Here is a 14,890-nt window from a genome sequence, read left to right as displayed (position 1 = left end):
TCTAATTGCATCCTAATCGCTTGGAGCTATTTTATATCGAACGCAACAATGTAAAAGCTTCCGTCTATTGAGCAAAACGTTGCGTAAATCTATTGCAAAGAAATATTATCCCTCTAATTATACGGGAAATTGATTGCATTTTCCCAGAGCCGTTTAGCAGTTTCACGCTACCCCGTCGCGTCGGCCTTCCGAGCCGAGCGCGATGCTGAAATATGACGGAGCGTCGCTTGACGTTTTATTAGTCCAACAAGATGGATGAAACGGCCGCCGCAAAGTAGGCTGACTGCCGGCTTCTTCGCTTGCGCCTGAGCTTGTCCGGGCTTCTCCATCCTTCCGCACGAACGCGGGCGAGCGTGTCTTAAGAGCCAGTGATGGATTTCACGGCGGAAAAGTCAACGTATTCTTGCCGTCTTCTACCCTTTTGTTCTCCCTTTCCCTCGCTGCTTTTTCGATGATGCAGCTCGGATCAATCTGACGGATTACGCGTCTCCGGCGGCGTGTTTGTGCTGTCTTGCGGCGAGCGCTATTGTTTGTGACGGGTTGAGGCCCGACCGCGCGGCCGCTCGCCACACTCGCCTGGCGTGATGCGGCGGATTGAAAGGGAGGGAGGGGTTGGGGGGGGGTGGGTGGGGGGCGCTCTCCTGTGGAGTTGAGTCATGGATCCACGCCGTTTTCCCCTCACCTGACACACTTGTGTGTGGGGGTCAGGGGGTTTGGAGTTTGTTTGGTCTTAAGCTGCAGGCGGCGGGCGAGCCTCACCCCCCGCGCCGACGCATCAGACGGTGGAAAAAAAACCAAGATGGATGTGCTTCCTTCCTGTTTTTGTTGTGCAGCGGCCCACTAGCCCGGGGCCAGCCGCAGGAAGTCAAAACACTGACAGCTAATTCCAGCGCCGCTTAGACTCTCACCTTGCCCCAACAATGCTACGAGCTCGTCTGCGGCCGAAAAAGTCAAGCTAGAGCGCGAACCCCAGTGGGCATGCCTTCCGGACCTTCCTGCGATATCGAAAGACCATTAACTCATTCACTCCCAAAGACGTTTTTAAACGTCTTTTCAGACTTGGTCTAGAATTGGCTGGTACTGAATGAGTTAAAAAATAAAATAAAATCTCTGTACTTTGAGTGTACCTAACTTGCCAAACGGCATATAAAAAAATTGTTGCAGAAAGGGAACCCGGCGTCAAAAACAGAAATTATGCGAGTGACTTGCAGGGACAAGCTAAAAGTCGCAGCAGTAGAAATTCATCAAAGTGGAAACCTTCCATGCACTGCTTGTTAAAAAAAAAGGGGGTGGGGTGGGGGGTAGAGGGGGGTTGTGGGTGAATAAATGTGGATTGTTCCCTGATTCCTTTGATAGCACGGGTAGGGGGGTGGGGTAGCAGGCATTTAGTGTAATTTCTCTTTCATGTTTCCTCTGTAGACGTGTTTTGTTCTTATCTCGCTGGCTGGAATGAGCTTTGATTGCAGCGTGGAGAAACGGGCCCGGCCGTCCGTGTGAACTTGAAAACTGGAATTGAAAATCCGTCGGACGCGGACGATCCTTATTTGGATCTGACACACGCGCTTCCCCTCCATACAGTACGTCGGGGTTTTGTCCACAAAACATGCAGACGTTATTCACCCAAACAAAATTGTGACTTTTTTGTTGTACTTTAACATGCCAGTTATGTCACGGCATCGCGTGAAAGATCATCGAAAAAAAAATCCAATATGACGCAGACACGGCCCTTAAAAAGCATCCAATCAGACTGCCGTTCTGACGGTAATGTGCGTTCTGCCTGCAGAAGAGTCCCGCCACTCGATGGGACCCTGACTACCCGCCCCCCCTTCCACCCGAGGCCTTTGATGTTTGGGGGGAATGCGCCTCACCCACCGGGGTCACATATTTACCCTGGCTGCCTGGCAACTCCCTCCAACCCCTGGCCAGGGCCTCGGAAGTTCACATTAATAGTCCAGAGTCACCTATTCTTTGCAGGATTTGTTCCAAAAGATTTTTTAATGTATTTTAATATTTATGGGGATTTTTTTTCAACCCATTTTTCATGGAAAACGCCTATTTGAGGTTTTACATGAATTTTGGCGGGGTGAATGAGGCCTATTCATAAACCAGTTTTTATTACGCCCGCTGTCCGTGTCTCCTCTTAGCTGCTTGCGAGTGTTTTCATTTTGCATTCGTGCCTTTCACAGTTTGTCCCATTTTGATTGAAAGCGACCGTGGCTCTCCTTGCCTCCACACCGTGGCATTCTGCTACCTTCAATGATGAGTGGTGGTCTTTCTGAGCTCGCTGGCAACTCAGTTTTTTGCTCGCCATATATAGCCCCCCCCCCCCCCCCCCCAAAAAAAAATCTGACTAATCAGCAGTCCGTAACATTTAAACTCCCAAGTTAGGGCAGTCGAAAATCAAAGATGTGTTTCTGTGTTTCTTTCTGGAGGTATTCCGGCATGGCTTACTTCCTGTTGTTGCAGACCGCTGTGTCAACACCGGTCCAGCCTGGTCCGGCAGCCGCCGCCACAATGATACCTTCAGTGCCCAAATGAAGCCGTCAAGCGAATGGCACCCGCCGCCGGCCCGACAAAAAACCCGTTTGTGTTGACGTGACCTGGCTTTCCAAACAAAAGACGAGTTTCGCTTGGACGCCGTGAAAATAAAAGAAAATTAAAATAAACCTCAAGCATCTCCCCGTGGCGTATTTATACCATGGCACATGAACATTTGTGCAGGAGTGGGACGAAAACAACATCCTGTGGCCTCCCCGCGTGTTAACATGCCTTGTCGTAAAAGACGCCGCTTTCAGCCGCCGGGAAGGAAATGGATTCCACATGTGCGTTACTAACTCTTTCCTTGCACGCCGTCGCGAGACATCATCGGGGGGCTTCGGGTGGGTGCGTAAATCTTTGTGAAAGTGTGGGAAAAAGAGATACACATCCCAAATGTCACGTTGACTTCATACATGGCACTGGACAGTTGATTAGGAACATGCGTAACATGAAGCAAAACTGAGCCTAGCTCGCCGCCATCAAGTTGATTGTCATTGTTCGACTTTACAGATCAAGATGAAGTTTGCCGATGAAGTTTTTTTTTTCTTCTGGTGGGTCGCTGCCCCAAAAAGTTCAAATTTATATTTTTGGAAAAACATCGCAAACAAAATCGTGATCGAAACATCTATGCTATTTAGCGTTAGCATTAAGCTAGCGTAAAGAGGTGAGATACAGTCAAAGCACGCTACAAGGTACACCCCAGCAGACCCTTTGGGCTAATTAAAGAAATGCGCCATTAGCTGTGTGTGTGTGTGTGTGTGTGCGCGTGTGTGACCTTTAATAATGTGTGCAGGACTCATTATTGGCCTCGGGCCTGAGCTCTTTCATTAGCTGCGGAGCGGACGGCCGACGGGGGGGATCAGGGGACGGCGTGGAGATCGTAATTGGGCCGTTCCGCCCCCCCCCCCCCCCCCCCCCCCCTCCGAGGCCCAAGGTCACGGCGAGGCAAACTCTTCGGCCAGGTCTTGTCACTGGCTCGCCTTCCTCATCCTCAAGGTCCTCCCGGGGTCTTTGGTGGCGGCGCACGGAGTCCGCTGGGAGGATGACGTGGGACTAATTCGGTCTAATCTCTCAGCCTGTTAATGTGCGGTTGATATGTGGATTTCTCCTCATCCTCGGGGGAAAGGCCTTTGCGATGAAGGCCGTCATTAGGAAGTTTCCTACTCCTCCTAACCAATTACAAGAAAGGAAACTTTTGTCCACTTGTGTTCCGCACATCAAAAAGCGGAAGAAAATGCAGTCAGTTCACACGTTCTATTTGAAGACGTGCCACGGCGGTCAGCAGCGAGGGGGTCGATGACGGCCGCCGCCGTTAATGCTCGCTTTGATCCCGGGAAGTGTCGGCGTAGGGAGGCGGCGGAATGTTAAGGGAGAGCCTCAGCATGCATGCTATTCATTTTGAATTTGTCACAAGGGGCTGTTGTCAAATCATTATTGAACATGGAAGGATGATTTTCATTCGCTTACACCTCAGTCAACAGGCCTGGTCTGGCTTTTCAAGGCACACACACATTCAGCATCACAGATACGACAGTGTACCATGTGAGGGCGGCAAACCCACGTGGGCAAAACTAATACCCGCACCTCACATGAAGTTCATGTTCAATTCACTTCCAGGCAAAAAAAAAAAAAAAAAAATGCCAGTTGATTTGGAATGATGACCGATTTTTGTCTCCCCCCCTCGCAGGCCTCCGGCGCTGGCGGGCAGTCCAGCCTTCTCGGACATCTCCCTCATCCGCATCTCGCCGCAGCGGAACCCCTCCGTGGGGGCCGAGTCTCCCTTCCACCCGTCGCACCCGTACATCAACCCCTACGTGGACTACCTGCGCTCCCTGCAGCCCCTCGCCAGCCCTTCCATCTCCGTGCTGTCGGCCACCCGAGGCCTCAGCCCCGCCGACGGTGAGCACAAAGGTTCCATTTGCCGACCTTGTTTTGTTTTCTTCTTCTTGGAACTAATATCACTCACTACAAGCGATATCCGAGACGTAATTCCTGGTGGTTGAGAGCCAAAGCGGATGCGTCTCTATTCGGAACCAGGGGCTCGCTCAGATGCTATCCGGCTGATGAGGGTCATGTGATACGTGGGGGTGGGGGGGGGGCTGGGGTGGCGAGAGCGGAAGGGGGCACAGGAGGCTAATCCTTTTGATGTGTGAGTCCTGTCCGAGACCGCCAGGGTCACTTCGTGTTTCACCATCAGGGGGGTTTTGAGGAGTGGGGGAGGTTTGGGAAGACTCAAGTTCACACTGGGAGGTGGCTGGAAATTTTTCATTGTTTTTTAATGAAAAGATGATTAGATTTGATAGGCGTCACATTTGGAGTCGCGTGAACATGTTGAATTCATTTCTTTGGAATTCTTTTTATCAGTTGAAATCTTGAGTATGAAGTAAAAGAATGACTTTGGGGACAGGATTGACCGAGAATGATTGAGTTCATCATTTTTCATTTGTGTCGAAAGTAAAATATACTCATTAGCCGTAATATTTTTGATTCAAAAGGTTTAATGACAGGCAACACGGTGGAGCCTGTGGTTAGCATATCTGCCTCGCAGCGGTGGAGGGTCCGGGTTTGAATGCGGCTTGGGCCTCCTTGCGAGGAGTTTGCATGTTCTCCCCTCCCACATTCATTAAAAAAAAAAAAAAGTGCATTTTAAGGTTCGTTGACCATCTCGGTGGTCCAGAGGCCAGAATTTTTTTTTGTCTCTACAAAGCATGTTCGCGTTCACAATGCAAATGCCTCCACTTGTGACTTTTATTTCTCTCTCTGTGCTCATGATCTGTGTGCTAATTAGGTTTTTAATCAACACTCTGCTTAATTAAGCCATCCGTGGCTTTGCTGTCGTTAGTCTGTGGGCAAGTTGTAAAAAAAAAAAAACATCAACAAAAGGAGCCCTTGAGTGCTGTGAATGACTGAATAGCGTCGAATGGAGTTTTAAAAGTGGGAGGGATCCTCCGCTTTCTCATTGTGTTTTCCGATTTGTGCCCAAGAACATGGAGTGCCACGTTAACACACACACACACACACACACACACACACACACACACACACACACACACACACACACACACACACACACACACGCGCGCGCGCGATGCCCTCAGGCTGGCATTGGCATGCCAGCGTTCCTTATTTGGAAAGCCAAGCAAAGCTCTTCTTCTCTTTCTCGGTGTTGTGTGCACGCGTCCCCCTGAATAGGCCACATTACGGCTCAATGCAAATGCAAAGCTCGGGCGGAACAGCAAAGACAATCGACAAACTCCCCACTTCCACCAGGGATATAATACCCAGATCAAATTAATTTAGCATCTTTTTTTTCTCCACCCCTCTCCCTTATAGCGCCATTCAGTCAAACGCATGCAGGAAATCTCCTCAACCCATCCTTTCTGGAGAGAGAGTGAAGGGGGGGGGGGGTGTTGAACTCTGCGGTTTCTGAACACATTCCATATTTGCATCCAAAACCGCTGTCTTTTCCCCTTCCCTCTTTTCAGGGAATATTTGCATGAGCAAAACCCACACCAGCGCCAGATGTTTATTTTTAGGCGACGGTTGAAGGACTTACGGCACGCTGTTAACGAGAGGGAACGACTCATAAAAATGAATGGCAAGGCAGAACGAAGGCGGGATATCCAGCGCTGGTGCGTGCGTGCGTTGAAGCTCTTTTGTTTTCCAGCACGGAGCGTTTTGAGGGAGCGGGTTGCCTATCTGCGCACGGCAGATACAAGACACCCCAGCGAAACGTGTGCCAACATGCACATACATACACGACACGTAAAAATAAGCTTAAGGTCACAAAACTGTCATCGATGCTGACCGAAATTTCGGTGTACCTATATACTGCTGCCCACTTCAACCTCTGCAAATATTAGAACAGTCGCCGCAATAGTTTGGTTTTTACACTCCATTTTCCTCTCCATAGAGGCGTTCACTCCAGAAAACGCTTATTGAGGAAAATTCTCATAAAATCCTGAATATTGGAGTGGTGGTTGAAATATTTGCAGAGGTCGATTGGGGGGGAAAAAATCGCAAGATCCACCTGTTTTATAGTAATAGATTGCGATTTTCTGATGTGAAGCGAAATACAATTGTTGGTGTTGTCCACGAATATCATGAAAAATTCATGTCGCATTTTTGCAGTGAAATTGCTGACACCGACGATGATCTGGGTCAAATTGACCCAGGAATATTATTTCTGTCTCCGAGAAACAACCCAAACAGCTGACTTGAAATGGGTCCATTTGACCCAAACTACAGCAGACCGCATAACTGCATAATCACAAAGTGCTTTAATGCGAATGCTTTCAATTTCACTCAGTCATGGACGTTTGACTATTTTTGAAGCGGGATTGTTCCATTTCTAATTGCATGTGTGTTTTCCGTCCCGCAGCCCACCACGCCGGCCTCACGCCCTCCGAGTACTACCACCAGATGGCCCTGCTGGCGGGCCACCGCAGCCCCTACTCGGCCGACCTGCTCCCATCCGTGGCCACCTCGGCCGGTGCGGGCGCCGCCGGCGCCCTGCACATGGAGTACCTGCAGGCCATGGACAGTAAGTAGAAAATGCCGACGCGACCGTGTGAGATTCGACTTGGATTTAACTGGGGCAACTATGCAATTAGGCTAACAATTTAATGAATGAGAGGTCTTAAATTTGAGACAAATCCAAAATGGAGTCCCGCAAGGTCCACTGCACATGCACCCAATAGCTCCACTTGGGCTGACGTGGTTGAAATTCTCTCATGCTCATGCGTTATTTTAAAGCGTAAATAGGAAATCGGGGCGAGGTTGGAGTACCTTGGCCCCCCCCGGCTCGCTTTGATGGGAACCTTTGCAGCCAGGCAGGCGGCGTGCCTCGCGGTCTTGCCGACAAACTAATTAAAAGTCGGCAAAGTTTGCGCGGCTATCGGGAAATTAATTGCTATTAAGCGGGAATCGGAATGTCCCGGCATTCATCGCCGGGAGAAATCCCGTCTTCTTTGTCACATTTTAAGATGAATGGCGTGAAACCAAACAATTAGGGCCCCGTCGAAGCGGCGATGCGCCGCTCTTGACTTGAAACCGGCCTGTGATCATCGCCACTAATAACTCTTCAGCCGCTAAAATGTGAACAGAATGGACTCCATCAAGAGGCTTCCCGTGATAATCTGGACTAGGGCGACTGTTGGAGCGTAATTAGCGTCCGTGTGAGCGACGCTACAGAAACAATGGGCTTGTTAGCCCCGTCCCGCTTTTTCACAGGCTTTTGTCTATGTTATTACTGCCTAATTAGTGGCAAAAGGCTCATATTAGTGCACTATATGACCGTCTCAATTGATTGCCTAATTTCTCCCCTATAATAACTTCCTTTCTTTAATCATCACAAGTAAATGCTTGAACTCGGTTTGGTACCCAATTAGCAGAAAAACACACACACACAAACAGACAAGGTGCTAAAGATGATTATTATGAAATGATGATGCCCGTTTTTGCCTGATCTGTGCGTGGAAAAAAAAAAGTGTTGTTTCTTGATCGAAAAGGAAGGCGGCTGAAAAAGTTAAACGATGGCGAAGGGACACTATCCAGCACGTTGGGGGTGGGGCTCCCGAATCGGGTGGAAAGGCCTCACGGGACTGATGTTTATTAGCGCGCCGCCCAAATGATGAATCGGCCTCACGCCGGGACAGAGTGAGAGGAGCGTCGCGGCCCCCTAAAGCACAACTGTTCCTCTAATTTTCCTCTTGATTTATGGACAGCGGGGGACCCACTTATGCAACGCGTCATTCATTTCTGTGGCTGCGCAAGCGTTCAAGACAGTGGACTGGCAAAGCCTCGAAAAAAAATGGAGGGACGCTAATATCAACGGTGGCTCGCGATTGTTGACGATCACCATCAAGACGTTGAGATCACATTCGGAGCCCATTCAGAATCACTGTGTATGTTCTTATAAACCTTTTAGGAGACCTTGACATGGTTGAAAATTAGGGCCCGACCGATAAGGATTTTCTCCAAGTCCCGTGTCGAAATTGGAACAGGAAGTCGGCCATTTTGGTTTGAAGCGGCCCTTTTAGGGCAAATTCCAAGCCTTGTACTTTTGACGAACTCCCACTGGCAAGACTTTCTCCATGTTTTATTAATGTATCGGTAGTTGTTGAGTTGCTTAAAAAAATAAATATGTGCAAACCCGCCACAACTGTGTTGCTCTACACACACACACACACACACAGACACGCGTTGATTAACATGTGAATGGAGCTTGCTGTAATCGTTGGAAGTGTCAGCTAAAGAGACGGAGCATTTACATTTGGGAGATGGATGGATTGTGGGGGACGTAAATACAGGGGTGGTTGTGTGTGCGTGTGTGTGTTGGGGGGGTGTGATCTAGGCTGCGTAAGCCATTTTTGTTTGCCTTTTATGAAACAACTCCAAATGTTTTATCTGCGAGTCTTGAGTCACAAAGTCCTTGTGTCACAGTGCCGCATCCCTTCAGTGCCCCCCACCGCCCCCCATCTCCTCCGCCCCCTCTCCCGCCGTTGTTCTCCGTCTTGTTTGTGACATTGCCGTGTGAAAAGACAACAAAAGTCATGTTTTAATCTCCACCCGTGGCTCTTTGTGCGCGCGCCCAGAGAATGGTGGCTGCCTTTTGCCGCCTTTTTGTACCCATTCAACCCGCCTTTTTTTTGTGTGTGTGTGTGTGTTTTGTTGTTTTGTTTTTTCCTTGATTGCATCTGAATGAGGAGTCAAATCGGACCGGGAGACGTATTAGCACACACCGTCGGAGCATTCGGGCGGACATAAAAAGCTTGTTTTCTTTGGCGTGAAATGCAAGCAGTGCATCAAGTGACAGCTGAGCACGAGTCACGCCATTCCTTTTGATACATGATTGACAAAGATGTCATCCCGAAAACTTTTGCAGTACTCAAATTTTGTTTTGTTTTTTCAGACTGTGAAAATATGTTTTGGTCCTCCTCGCAGGTTCTCGCTTCCCGAGCCCCAGAGTGCCGTCACGGCCCAGCAGGAAGCGACCGCTGCCCATCTCGCCACTGTCGGAGCACAGCTTTGACCTGCAGACCATGATCCGCAACTCACCCAACTCACTGGTAACCATGCTCAACAACTCCCGCTCCAGCTCGTCCACCAGCGGCTCCTACGGACATCTGTCAGCCGGAGCCATCAGGTAAGCCTGCGATGCATCACTTGTTTTATCTAGTCATGTGACAAAATAAAAATAAAACACTTAAAGTAACTCTTTTATGAATAAGTCTTGAAAAACCGCTACGCCCACCTACCTGTAACGTATTTTGACCTAATTTATTGCGCCATAGTGTGCAGAAGGCTCTGAAGCAGCCTCTGACTCATGATCAGGCTGCGTTGTAAATCATTTAAAATCTGTCCAGCAGGTGGCAGCGAGTATAAGGGATCGGCCAGGATCATGCAGTAGAAGTAAAGGGCGAGGGATGCACGGGAAGAGTTGTGGAGGCGTGTGGAGTTAGTAGAGCGTGCATTTGAAAAAATAGTAGTGCCATACTTGAAATTGTGCTTGAAATGCATGCAGAGACTGGAAATCCGCTGAAAGTTAGCTCTTTTCTAATGCTGATTGCTAAAAAAAGGAAAAAGATGAAAGAAGAGATTCTCATCCTTCTTTTGGTCGGCTGCATGATTACATCGCAAGAGAGCCTGATAATCTGTCAGCCTTGTAAATCAAAATCCAGTGAAACGGCTGTGATTCAAGGCTTTGCTCCAGTGAAAATGGCTGGGATTAAAGGAGTGAAAGTAGATCCTACAGATGTCATCAATCGTCCAACATAAACAATAGTGGCCCCAATATGGAACCTTGTGGGATGCCACACTCAATACTGTTCCCCTTTTGTTCTGCCCTGGGCAGGTTAGGTTGTCCTGGCAACACACAGAGGCTGAAATCTGATTGGACTCGAGTTCTAACATCCACTTGCACATTTGTCATAAGATGGACAAATAATATAAAAACAAAATATAACTATAATGCAGGTTGCAGGATGCTTTTTTTCCCTTTATGGTCATACAAATAAAATAATAAATATAACATATTGATGCAGAAATTAATTTCCATAAACCTCTTGGCCGCTTTGATTTGTTCATCTTCCCCCAACCTCAGAAACTCGGTGTGTAGGCGGTTGCCTAATTGTGGCATCACAGTGGGGCAGGAGTACACAAGGGCTCACTCACAGGCACTTTTTCAAGGAATGGCTAACAAAAGATTTCCTTGAGTGGTCCGCATAAATGAAGAGTGTCGATTGTGTGTTGCGGGCGACCATTCTTCGTGACGCCTCGTAAGTCTGCCGTTCTTATTACCGGCGTGGAGGAAAATCGATGGGCCGAGACGCATTTGGGGGCCCGCGAGCTTGTCATATCCGTCACGGGCGTAACGCCTCGGCCTATTTGGGTCCTGTCATCGGGACGGCGGTCCAGGCCCGCTGCGTGATTGATCAGGCTCCCGGCGCGGATCGCTGATCAATGGCTGTGGGTGGGGGCCATGGATCTTTCCCCCGCCGGTCGCTTCTATCTTCTTTTCTTTGGCCGCCCGCCCGCCCGTCTGTCTGCTCGCGTGACTGACACCAGCCGCCAGGGAGGTGGCGGGACCGGCTGGCCGGGAGAGGCTCACCCACACGGGGGACTGGACGGCGACGCGCTTCGGACAGTTCCATAGCAAGTTGAAAGCAAAGCAATACTTTCATCTGGAGTGATGTATTTTTTTCTTGTGAGAGCAAGTTAACTGTGCACTTGAAGTCAACCTTTGTGTTCTGTAAGGCTTTGATGAATCAAGCTCAATTTCACACTTTTTATTTCGTCGTGCGGATCGTTTGCCCGCTCCGGGGATGTCGTTGGTGGCGGTGACGGCGGCGCCACTAAAGCTTTGCCGCCGGCCCAGCTGGTTCCGGTATTAGCGCAACCCCGTCTCCTGTCAGATTGTCCTCGGGGTTGGGGTTGAGCAGCAGCGACTCTCTTTTGTTTCGCAGTACTCCACCAAGTGAGCCATCACTAGAATTATCTCTATCTCTATCATACCTGCGACTGACTGGCGACCAGTTCAGGGTGTAGTTTGCCTTTTTGCCCGGAGTCAGCTGGGATCGGCTCAAGCAACTCCCCGCGACCCTGTTCAGGATAAGCGGTGTTGAAAATGGATGGATGGATGGTATTTCAACGCAAAATGTCCGGGTTTTCATTTATTAAACCATTTTTCTATAAATGGACATTTGAGACATGTACTTTTTCATTTCTTGTACTTATACTAGCCGAATACTTGTGACTTTAATTGGTCTGTGTGTGTGTCTGCTTATGGTTAGCCCCGCGTTGAGTTTCGCCTACCCGCCCACGCCGGTGGCCCTGCACATGCACCAGCAGCTGATGGGCCGCCAGCCAGCCATGGTGGGCTCTGCCTTCGGTCACAGCCCGCCGCTCATCCACCCGACGCCGGCCTTCGCCACCCAGAGGCCCGTGTCCGGCTTCACCGCCGCCGCCGCTGCCGCCGCCGCCGCCGGGCTGGCCGCCGCCGAGCGCTCGGCCGTCTCGGGTGACTCCGCGCAGGTACCCAAGTCCAGCTAGTGAATACTTTTGCCACCTCTGGCCATTCATCATGGCAGGTAATAGATAGCTGGCGCCGCACGCCAGCCGAAACGCTAGCCGTAGCGTCCGTCCTCCGGGGAGTTACGCCGGCCGACAGCGAGGGGCTTGTTAGCATCGCGTTTCACAGCTCGCTCCATTAATCACGGGAGAGGGAGGGGGGACCTGATATTGACATGGATGGATGGATCCAAAGGGGTCTTTACTTTGCTTTACCTGAAGCCGACTGTATGTGCGGGCCTACGCTTGAAGCGCGTATTCCATCTTTATTACCACCGCCATGTCCCACTCAAATAACGGCATATTAAATCAGGCTTCAATCGCACAAACCAAGCCAATCTTGTTCCTTCAAGACCCGCTCAAGTCATTCTCAGGATTGGCTTCTCGAAACATGCAATGTGTTTGAAGTGCTGAACAACATGCAAAGACTGGCAACAAATTAGTCCTGATTTGCGTCTCAGGTATCCGTATTTTTTTTCCTGCAATACATTTACATGAGCAAGGGGTGACGTTCACAATCTGTTTTGGCGCGTGCAGTTGAAACCCACCAGCGAGTCCGCGGTGAGCAGCACGGGCGACCCGATGCACCACAAGCGCTCCAAGATGAAGCCAGAGGAGGAGATGCCCAGCCCGCGGCCGCTTAGCATTCAGGTACTGATGAGGCGCTGTTCGGTGAACTTGCCCTTGGAACTCGCAAGAGGCTGGACTTGGCAACAACAGAGTTCGATTTTCTTATTCAACTCCAACAAAAATGTACGGAGTTGAAAAACAAATACGTTCTGTGTTTGTGGAGGGCTTGTTCTTTTTTTTTCTTTAAGGCGGGAAGGAGTGTATGCTTCTCTGCTCAGTGTTGCTGGGGGAAAAAAAAAATCACATTTGTGAAAAAGAAAAATTGTCATTAATAATTTCCACCATTTATTTTTTGGCGCATTTATTAATATGTTTTCCGTTCACGTATTTTCCAGAATTGAGTTCTTATTTAATGAAATTACTCATTTTCATTTCTATCAAAACCTATTCAACTTCCATTGTATTTTTTTTCTGTACACTCACACGTTTCGCCAAAAAGTTAGCAAGCGGCGTGTCCCCCCCCCCCCCCCCCCCAAGCCGGGTTGACTTTCACATGCTTGAGAAAACATTTCACTTGAATCAAAGTGTTCATAAATAAGAGTGGAGAGTGCAGTAAGTGGCCATTGTGTAAAAGTGGAGGCAGAGACTAACAGTGAAATATGCGTGCGCTAATTCCTGCGGCAGGAAGAGAGGCTCCCGTTCCCCAAATAGTCCCCCCACTTGTTCTTGTGCTGGAAAAAGCCGTAAAAGTCCAAAAGTCTGCCTCTCAAGGCCAAATTCTCCGGGTCAACACTAGCGGTGACTCACGTTGTCGCATAGTCAGCTGATGCAGAGTGTGGAAGACATTATATGTATTTCTCGCTTTGCAAATTGTAACTTAAATCTCAATGTAGCAGGATCACCCCGACGGCATGACGCTGGTCAAGGAGGAAGGCGACAAGGACGAAGGCAAACAGGAGCCCGAGGTGGTCTACGAGACCAACTGCCACTGGGAGAACTGCTGCCGCGAGTTCGATACCCAGGAGCAGCTCGTGCAGGTACGCGTCACGTCACGTGAGCAAAAGTTGACGCGTGCGGACCAAAGTGTGCAGTACACAGTTTGATCCATCCAGCGAATGATGAGCATTATTTCGTGGTACAAAAAGTAGCTTAATAGAGAAAGAAAGCATTTTCATGAAGTGTTTTTTTAAAAAAAATTAAATCTGCAAATCACCTGTCAATCACCGGAGAGACGTTTGCGATGCTGTTATTTGGGGTGACCAATGAAGCTATCAAGAGTGGTTTTGTGGAATGGAAACTTCTTAGCGAGGTCACGGCGCTAAGCCGGCAAAATCATCTCCTGTCAGACACCCAAGTGAGGAGGGCGCATGAAGAGAAAACGCGCGCACGGTGGAGAGAGAGAGAGGATAGAAAGATCGGGCGCTCCCCACACTTGTCTGTTCTGCGTCTTGACACGGCAATCGTGGTGGTAACCTCTATCTATAATTGATATCCTCACCTGCCGCCCGCGTTTGAAGGGCGAGGCTCAAACGCTTGAGGAGCTTGACAACTTCTTGCGCTTCTTTCAGCCGGTGGGGGTAGGGGGCTGTGGGAAGCTGGCGGCGGGGAAGGGGGCTTGGTCGGTGGAGGAGAGGAAGTAGATCCCCCCTTACCCCAGGTGGCCGTCTCAGCCAACATCCTTCTCTTCCGATTAGCCACAAAATGCCTTTTCTCGCAATTGCTTTTGCTATTTGCGTGCTACTTTTCAGGGGTGGGGGGGTTGGGCACTCCACATTTGCATGCCAATTATGGCACTTTTTGGGCAAATATGCAGTTGACAGTTGAAGCAAACATTGCTTTTTTAAAAAAAAATTAATATATAGCTTATTAAAAACTAGAGTATTAAGGAAGCTAGTGTTTCAGACAACATGAAAACAAAATCTAATATTAAATGACTGAAGAGTATAAATTGGCAAATATGGACTTGTGTGGCTTTTTTTTTTAAAGAGAATATAGCATCAAATTGTAGCATGTCTCCTTTTTTATGGCAAACTGTAGACGGAATGTATTGTTTTCTGGGGGGGGGACAAAAATTCTCATTTTTGTCCTGACGTGTTGATGTGTGAAGACGACGCCCCCCCCCTCGCAGCAGGTGGCCTCGTGAGCCAATGTCCTCGGCTTCCCATGATCAACAAAATCCATTTCCTCTGTTTGTTTTTTTTTTGCGATTTGA

General features: G+C 49.1%; 1 protein-coding gene across 1 annotated transcript in view; it reads left to right on the top strand.

Annotated features, from left to right (window-relative positions):
• Positions 1–14,890, top strand: part of gli3 (GLI family zinc finger 3) — a 75,681-nt gene that overhangs the window by 50,742 nt on the left and 10,049 nt on the right. The window contains exons 5-10 of the mRNA XM_086102496.1: positions 4,226–4,437; positions 6,920–7,081; positions 9,484–9,685; positions 11,832–12,072; positions 12,646–12,759; positions 13,572–13,715. Of these exons, the coding sequence (XP_085958622.1) occupies positions 4,226–4,437; positions 6,920–7,081; positions 9,484–9,685; positions 11,832–12,072; positions 12,646–12,759; positions 13,572–13,715 (1,075 nt within the window). The remainder of the gene's footprint in view (positions 1–4,225; positions 4,438–6,919; positions 7,082–9,483; positions 9,686–11,831; positions 12,073–12,645; positions 12,760–13,571; positions 13,716–14,890) is intronic.

Source organism: Hippocampus guttulatus, chromosome 21 (genome assembly GCF_054856545.1).
Source record: "Hippocampus guttulatus isolate MCC_2025c chromosome 21, RoL_Hgut_1.0, whole genome shotgun sequence".
NCBI lineage: Eukaryota > Metazoa > Chordata > Actinopteri > Syngnathiformes > Syngnathidae > Hippocampus > Hippocampus guttulatus.
The sequence above is the reverse complement of the archived record's forward strand: the minus strand, read 5'-3'. Positions and strand labels throughout refer to the sequence as shown.